This window comes from Gadus chalcogrammus, chromosome 16 (assembly GCF_026213295.1).
Source record: "Gadus chalcogrammus isolate NIFS_2021 chromosome 16, NIFS_Gcha_1.0, whole genome shotgun sequence".
NCBI lineage: Eukaryota > Metazoa > Chordata > Actinopteri > Gadiformes > Gadidae > Gadus > Gadus chalcogrammus.
In genome coordinates, this window is record NC_079427.1 from 7,432,416 (window position 1) to 7,441,479 (window position 9,064).

At 43.8% G+C, this 9,064-nt stretch overlaps 1 protein-coding gene and 1 long non-coding RNA gene across 2 annotated transcripts; both read left to right on the plus strand.

Moving 5' to 3' along the window:
* Positions 1-141: 141 nt before the first annotated feature.
* On the plus strand, positions 142-2,160 carry LOC130405526 (uncharacterized). The gene is made up of 3 exons (XR_008904350.1): positions 142-231; positions 1,848-1,932; positions 2,089-2,160. It is a non-coding gene; the product is annotated as an uncharacterized LOC130405526 (long non-coding RNA).
* A 210-nt stretch (positions 2,161-2,370) lies between these two features.
* On the plus strand, positions 2,371-6,987 carry iqcg (IQ motif containing G). The gene is made up of 8 exons (XM_056610392.1): positions 2,371-2,380; positions 2,446-2,497; positions 3,318-3,399; positions 4,309-4,470; positions 5,388-5,462; positions 6,057-6,188; positions 6,507-6,608; positions 6,809-6,987. Exons 1-8 carry the CDS (start codon positions 2,371-2,373, stop codon positions 6,908-6,910), a joined length of 717 nt encoding a protein of 238 aa, XP_056466367.1. The 3' UTR covers positions 6,911-6,987.
* Positions 6,988-9,064: the final 2,077 nt, after the last annotated feature.

A 9,064-nucleotide genomic window follows, 5' to 3' on the forward strand; every position in this document is an offset into this window, starting at 1 on the left:
TAACCTTTATATATTTTTTACCAAATTATTGTATTATTGTGTGTTTCCGTTATTATCTTGGTGTTATAAGATTTACGCCGAAAGTGTGTTCCGTTTCCATAGTGATCTACGCAAACAATAAGATCAGTGGAGGGAGTTTACCTGAGGATATCGCAGAGTATCCTATCTATTAAATGTATTCTTTTGTTTAGATTGTAATCTTTTAGTTTAACGATCGATTGAAAGACGCAAGTAAGTTGTGATGTATTGTATTATTATTCATATAAATGTTATGTGCTCATAATTTACAAAAATATGACTTTATTGAAATTGTTTAAGAGTAGGGTAAGGGTACAAATAGAGACCAATGCATCTATGTACGGCAACTAAAAATTGCATCCGAAAATGTGCAAATACACATGTACATTACTGCAGATACATAAAATATGCGTAACTATTTACCAGCAGTTCTCAAATTGAGGTGTCCAGGCCCCTGGTGGTCCACGACCCATAACCTCGGTGTCCGAAAAGTGTATTTTTATGAATTATAAAATTAAAATATACCGTGATCAGTTTTTTTCCCCGCTTTTTTTTAGATTGCTGTTATTCGGAGCGTGAATATCTGTTGAATAACCAATTTTCTGACTTAAAAAAACGACGTCCTAACAACAGAAGCTGGTATTGAGATGTATGATAATTTTAATACGCCGTTTTGAAAGAAGAAATATCTAAGATCCTAGAATCTGCCTGTCATCCATCACTCAAGAATGGAGAAGGTGTGCATTGAGAGACAGCCTGAACCATAACGGGTGAGCTCATTAAGGGCCTAATGATAGCCAAATGATTTCTCAATGCAAATCGAACCAGCTAATAGGCTAACTGAAATAAAACCATGCCAATCTCTAGGTATTGTGAAGAGTATGTGATTATGTGGGGCTATTTTAATTCCAAAGGCTAAGGGAACTTAATGAGGATGCATAGTATCCTTGATCCATGAAATAACTTAATATTGTGTTGTGTTTCTTTCTGTAAACTACTGGACAATCAATTTCCTTGAGGGAGTCATCCCAAAAGGATCAATAAAGCCTAATCTAATCTAATCTAATCGAATCTAACTGGCTTTTAAAAAAATAATCTGCCTGCCATTATGGGACTTTAACATAGGGGTGTCTATACTTATGCACCCTGTATTTAATTGAGGGACATTTATTTATTTACGATACATTATTCATTCACAAAGCAAATTGGTGTCCTAAAGGTTGGATTTTTTCCGTCAGTGGTTTATTAAGGCATAAAGATCAATTCCAAAAGATGATTTTTTATTGCCTCTTTTTGGTCAACTTTAGCATGGGTGCCTAAACTTATGCCTACCACTGTACCTATAACGTCTTCAGCATCTCTTCCATGGTCCTAATTTATTGCAAACCAGGAAGAACTCAGGTTCATAAACCTACTGGTTACTGCTCTGTAGTTCATGCTGAATGTCTCAAAAAACCATGAAGCGTTCTGGTTTATAAACTTAGACACAGCAATTAAAAGGTGTGCGTGTGTGTGTGTGTGTGTGTGTGTGTGTGTGTGTGTGGTGTGTGTGTGTTTGGGTGTGTGTGTGTTGGTGTGTGTCGTGTCGGTGTGCGTGTGTGTGCGTGTGTGTGCGTGTTGTGTGTGTTGTTTGTTTGTTGTGTGCCTGCGTGTTTGTGTGTGTGTGTGCGTGTGTGTGTTGGCGTGCGGGCGTGCGTAAAGTGCGTGTGTGTGTGTGTGTGTGTTTGTTTGTGTGTGTGGTGTGTGTGTGCGTGGTTTGGTGTGTATTGTGTTGTTGTGTGACTGTGTTGTGTGTGTGTGTATTGTGTGTGTGTATGTGTGCGGTTCAGCAGGATGAGGTGGTCCCAGGTGCTTGGCGTGTGTGTGGTGTTGGAGGACTCAGCCGACCAGCTCGCCGTGCTCAGTCACATCATGGTGAGTAACTTGACCATGTGAAACAACCCACAGACCTGTACTATACCTACTTATCAATGTTTCTCAACAAAGGTATATCGTTGAGAAACATAAACATTGAATACAATGTTTATGTAATATCTGGTATGTGAATCAGGGTGTCTTGTTCTATGGCAGGTGGAGCCGAGGACCAATCAGAAGCAGGGGGAGTGGCAAGAGGACCACCTGGATAAGATGGACCGAGACAGGTGTGTGAGGTCCCCTCTCTGTCTGTGTGTGGCTGTCAGTCCGTCTGTCCTTCTGCTGGTATAGTATGTGAGAAAGCCGTTGAACAGGAGTGTGTGTGTGTTTGTTGTGTGTGTGTGTGTGTGGTGTGTGTGTGGGTGTGGTGTGGGGTGTGTGTGTGTGGTGTGTGTGTTGTGTGTGTGTTTGTGTGTGTGTTTGTTGTGTGTAGGCAATATGTTAGATAGTGGAATAGCAGAGCGGTTGTCTGAGCGAGGCGAAGACATTCGTACTGGCGTGCTTCCCCTCCAGGATGTGCAAGAGAGGCAGCGGGCCGATCTGCCCTCCATGACGTCATCACCAGGTAAACAGACATATAACAGATAAGTCCTGGTGCACACTCGCACTAAACTTCACAAGCCGTTTGGCGGGAATAGAAGGTAGTGGAGGGGCGTTTGACCATGTCCTGGATGTAGGATGGCCCTGAGCCGTTTGCGGCGCGGTAGGAGAGTATCAATCGACTTGAATCCGATGGCAGCCACCGGTAGCCCGTGCAGGGAGGGTGCAGAGTAGGACAACTTGGGGAGGTTGAAGAAAAGTCAGGGTGCTGCATTCTGGATGAGCTTACTTCAAGACAGATCTTCAGATCTTATTACATCTACAACATTTTAAGTTGACATTGTCGATTATTGTTTTGACAATATGGGGATCATTGTATTGTTAATAAGCGATAGGTTGACAATATATAGATTTTTAATTGAATGACAGTAATCATATGATATTTTAATGATAAAAACTAGATAACGCTCCTAAAGCTGAAAAGTCGAATAGAAACCTGATAGGTGTGTTTCCGTAGGACATGCCTCCTTACTGAGGAGATAAACCAATGAAAAGTGAAGGATGCACCACTGTCCACCACCACCGGTTGCCCTTTCTTCCTCCCTTGTCACTCATGCTTGTGGATGGCCTCACCCCTTTTCCTTGTATTTCCATGAGGTCAATGAAGGAGATGGCTAGTTTTTAAGTGTAACGTGTAGCCCAACGTTGTCCTATTCATCGGCCTTCTCAAACAAAGATGCTGTGCTCCAAACATATGTTTGCCTCTAATTCGATCAACCAATCATAGATATGCATCTGGATTATGCTACGATTATGTCAACAAGGCGCTTTGTTCTGCTTCTCAGAGCAGAGGATGGTTTCAGGAGGACAGACCAGCTGCAGAAACATCTGCAGAACGTCCACCAACAAGGCAGCCTGGACCTCCAGGTTAGCTAGTTAACTACTCCCATTAGAACCATAACTAGTCCTCTATGTCAACCACAAGAACCATTACTAGTCCTCGAAACCAACCACTAGAACCATAAGTAGTCCTCTATACAAACCACTAGAACCATTACTAGTCCTCCAAACCAACCACTAGAACCATAACAAGGCCTCTATACCTACCACTAGAACCATAACTAGTCCTCTATATCAACTACTAGAACCATAACTAGTTCTCTGCACCAACCAATCAAACCACAACTGGTCCTCTAAACCAACCACGAGAAACAGAACTACTACTCTCGAACCATCACCCAACCTTTTTAAACCACTACATCCATATCCAGTCTTTTCGACCACAACAACTACTCATCATGACAACTAGAATCATAGCTAGTACCCTTAACCATTATAACCATCATTAATTTTAAATCACTCTATCCATTAATAGTCCTATAAACTAGAACCATTAAACTATAACTAGTAACCTGAAGCAACAATTAGAACCATTGCTAGTCTTCTAAACCACCCACCAGAACCATGACTATTCCTGCTGAACAACCGCTAGACACAAAACTAGTTCTCTAATCCACTTGAACCATAACTACTCCTACTCCTCTGAGCCACTAGAACCATAACTACTCTTGTAAACCAACCTTTAGAACCATAACTAGTTCCCTTTACCAAAGACTAGAACCATAACTCGTCCGCTAAATCACTAGAACTCTAACTAGTCTTCTCAACCTCTAGAACCATAATCAGTCCTCTTGACCAATTGAGGCATAACTTGGGCTGTCAGACTAGACTAGAGGACTAAAGTTTAGACAACTAGTTACGGTTCTCACCACTTGCATAACACCGTCTTTTACCTTCCGCTATGAGTGCCCTGCCCCTGACTTTGCTGTTGCCTAGCGACGGGAGGAGCTGGCGGCCGTCCTGCAGGACAGTCTGCAGGAGGTGAAGGAGAGGACGAGTCGGGAGGGCCGCTACGTGGGCTCCAGCGGTCAGCTGCTCCTCTTCCAGACCAACAAACTCAACAGCAGAGCTCAGACCACACTGGAGAACCGCAGCGCAGTTCAGTTACCCTCACACCAACGACACCTCCGGGAACCAGAGTGACACCCCCGATTAGACTGAACCAGAGTGACTCCCGATTAGACTGAACCAGAGTGACTCCCGATAGACTGAAACAGAGTGCTGCCCAATCCCGATTAGACTGAACAAAGGCGACTCCCGATTAGACTTGACCAGAGTGACTCCCGATTAGACTGAACCAGAGTGACTCCCGATTAGACTGAACCAGAGTGACCTCCCGATTAGACTGAACCAGAGTGACTCCCGATTAGACTGAACCAGAGTGACTCCCGATTAGACTGAACCAGAGTGACTCCCGATTAGACTGAACCAGAGTGACCCCCGATTAGACTGAACCAGAGTGACCCCCGATTAGACTGAACCAGAGTGACTACCGATACCGATATTTTTTCATGAGCCTTAGCCGATACGCCGATACCGATTTTCTTGAGGCGATTTTTTTTTTATTATTATTTATTGAACTTCAATATAAAAAACAATATTTAACAAATAGTAAAAACAGGTGAAGTAGAACAAGTAAGACAAGTAGATGAAACAATTTTTGTAACAAATATAAAAACAGGTGAGGTAGAACAAGTAAGAACAAGTAGATGAACAATATTTAAACAAATATTAAAAAAACCAGGTGAGTAGAACAAGTAAAAAAATAAATTAAAAAAAAATCGGCGAAAATCAGCCGCGTATACGGCCGATACCGATACACGTAAAAAACGCGAATATCGGCCGATAATATCGGCCGACCGATATATCGGTCGATCCCTAATGTGAATGTGATGTGTGTATTGTGTGTAATGTGTTTGTATTGTGCATGTGGTGTGAATGTGATGTGTGTGTATTGTGTATTTGATGTGTGTATTGTGTATGTGATGTATGTATTGTGTATAATGTGTGTGTAGTTGCTCCTGATTCAGCTGGAGGAGGAGCAGAGGAATCACCAGGTGTCAATCACCTTCCTGAAGGAGCAACAGAGGGTGGGTCCTCAACACTACACCATGACATCCATGAAACACCACTCTGTCACCACGAGAACCATGAGACACAATTCTAACCATGAAAACCATGAGAGACAAACCTTGCCAGCATGACAACCATTGGAACCATGAGACATAACTCTTTCGCCATGACAACCAGGAGACACATCTGTGTCACTATGACAACCAGGAGACACCGCTCTGTTCCCTGGACAACCTGGGGAGACAGTTCTGTGGCCATGACAACCACGAGTCACAACTCTGTCACAAAGTCAACAGGAGTTCCCTCTTGCTTGTTGTAAACACACTGTTGTCTAAAAGCTCCAAATGTTTGATGTTATCCCCTCAACAATATGTTTGAAAATGTCTTCCTGGTTTAGGAGCGATGCACAGTACACAAACTCTCCAATAAGGTAACCAAGGAGCAGGTCCTAGCTGGGAACACAGGGGACAGAGCTTGTCTAGTCTGTTAATGTGTGTGTGTGTGTGTGTGTGTGTGTGTGTGTGTGTGTGTGTGTGTGTGTGTGTGTGTGTGTGTGTGTGTGTGTGTGTGTGTGTGTGTGTGTGTGTGTGTGTGTGTGTGTGTGTGTTTAGATGCTGGGAGAGAGGCTGGAGGAGCTGATGGGGAGGTACGAGGAGGCGCTGGAGGAGAAGCAGGAGCAGCTGGGCTCCCTGAAGACCAGAAGGACCCAGAACCTGCTCCTCCTGAAGGAGCTGGCTCAGAAGGTTAGCTTACCTCCCACCAGGACGCTGTGTATGTGTGTGTGTGTGTGTGTGTGTGTGTGTGTGTGTGTGTGTGTTGTTGTGTGTGGTGTGTGTGTGTGTGTGTGTGTGTGTGTGGTGTGTGTGTGTGTGTGTGTGTGTGTGTGTGTGGGTGTGTGTAGGCGTGGTTGTTAATATATGTGTGTGTGTATTGATGTGTGTGTTCTTTTTTGTATGTGTGTGTGTGTGTGTGTGTGTTGTGTGTGTGTGTGTGTGTGTGTGTGTGTGTGTGTGTGTGTGTGTGTGTGTGTGTGTGTTGTGTGTGTTTGTGAGTGTATTCAGTATAGAGAGAGTGAGCAGGTTGTTATTCAGGATAGGGTTGAGAAGGAGAATCTTCGCAGGAGGCGGGAGTATGAGGAGCTGCAGAAACATGCTGCTACCAAGGTAACCATCCAGCACCCCATAATACAACTAATATTAATGCATCAAACTTGGCAAGCTTGGTATTGGAAAGCCTGGATGTTAGCATTACTAGTGTGTGTGTGTGTGTGTGTGTGTGTGTGTGTGTGTGTGTGTGTGTGTGTGTGTGTGTGTGTGTGTGTGTGTGTGTGTGTGTGTGTGTGTGTGTGTGTGTGTGTGCTCAGATCCAGGCGTGGTGGCGGGGCTGTGCGGTTCGCCGCGGGCCCTTGAAGCGAGGGAAGACGAAGGAGAGCAAGAAGAAGACGAAGAAGAAGAAGAAGACATGACCTTCCTCATCTTACAGTCATGGAAACCTTGGGGGGCATTCTTACTGCATTCACAGTCTCTGGATATTTCAATGATGTCAAACGCAATTAAAGGAATGTTGACGACAGAGTCAACAAGAATACAATCAGATTCAGGTTATTATTCTTTTGTTTGATTAACTTCAAATGTATATACATCTAATATATATTAATTGTAAGATCTACTGTAGAGGCTAAATGGCAAACCACATTGTGTATGTAAGACATATTTCTCTAATCAATGGATTACTTACTTTTTTATGTTTAGTACGTTTGTATTATAGTGTGCTTTAAGTTAGGAGTCTTTAAGGATGAAAAGTGTGTCTCAAACTGACTTGCACAATCAGGACACAACATAACCCCATGCACACAAACACACACACACACACACACACACACACACACACACACACACACACACACACACACACACACACACACCAAAAACACAGAAACCTGTTCCCCTGACCACTCCTCATCTCAAGATGTAAACATTTGTTTAAATTTGGTTGTTCATTTGTTGGATTTGCTCATAATACCAACTGGCTCATCAAATGGATGAGTATGCAAAATTGTATTTGTGTTTTCTTTCCTTTTGCATCTTACCGTGACGACATGCATGAGGTGGACTCACTTCAGGCATGCCGCTGTAGCTCAAAGGAGCGTTGGCACAATCTCACTGCATTGATCAGGGCTGTAGCTGCATTCCCAAGGGTCACACTGGGTCATCACAGAACACCAGGTTAAAAATACAAACTTAATATCACAACACAAACTATGAACTATGAACAACATGCTGAAACGTGAATGAGAATACTTAGCTTTAAATAAACTACATGAGAACTATGAACACCCTGCTTAAACATGAATCCCACATCTCATCTGAGTGAGAGAGTGAGATATTTGACTTCAAATAATAAACTTTGAACAGCCTGGTTAAGCATGAATGAGGATACTTCACTTGAAATAAGAAACTACAAACTATGAATAGCCTAGTTTCATTTATTTACTATCAAAACTTTATTCGACCAGGCAAGTGCCATTGAGATGACAATGTATTTTTTGGAGGGAGCCCGGGTCAAAATAGCAGCAATACAATTTCAAACAAATTAAAAAATAAAATAAAACATATTAGGCAGATACATATGCCTAACAGGCTGCTGGAGACAGGAGTAGCTAGGGAAGGATTCATGTTGAATGTGTAGATTGGTGTGTAGAATAGTATCAGTATCATTTGTGTTTTTCAAGCAGAGTTCTGGGGCTAAACCAGGGTCTATGAGACTGTGTGAATGAGCTTTAATTTTAGATGTTCTAATGCAACATGTTTTTTCTGGTGGCCTACAGTTGTTCTACATTGTTAAACCTTAATGTCAAACCATTAAAATAAAAAATAGATACGGATTTTCCAAATCTCTCTCTCTCTCTCTCTCTCTCTCTCTCTCTCTCTCTATCTCTCTCTCCTCTCTCTCCTCTCTCTCTCCTCTCTCTCTCTCTCTCTCTCTCTCTCTCTATCTCTCTCTCTCTCGCTCTCCTCTCTCTCTCTCCTCTCTCTCTCTCTCTCTCTCTCTCTCTCTCTCTCTCCCTCCCCCTCTTTCTGAGACTATTAAAGATAGGAGTGAATGTGTAAGCCGCCACTCAGTTCCCGGTAAGCGGTCTTCACCAGGAGGTCAGATGGAGCTCCCCCGTCCAGAGTACCACGTCCTGGTTTTCCTCCTGTCTCTCTGTCTCTCCACCCCAGGGGATTTCAAGGAGGGGCAAGGGAATGTCTCTTCAGGACCAGAAGATGAATGGGACTGACTTTTTTGTGTTGGTGAAGGAGGAGAAGTCTTGGGAGGAAGCTCTGCTCCACTGCAGGGCAATGGGAGTGGACAAAGGGCTTCCGCCGGGTTCGTATGATCTCCTCAGCTTGCACACCCACGAGGATTTATCCTTCGCCCAGGAAGAGCTGGTCCACGCCGGGACGATGGAGGCGTGGGTCGGCCTGCGCTGGCTGGCGGCCCGCTGGCTGTGGATGGACGGGGAGGAACACAGCGTCTGGAAGTGTCCCGCCGACTGGACCCACTGTGGGAGTCTGTCTAGGCAGCGTCTGGACGCCAGGCGCTGTATGGAGAAGAGGAACTTCTTCTGTCAGCGATT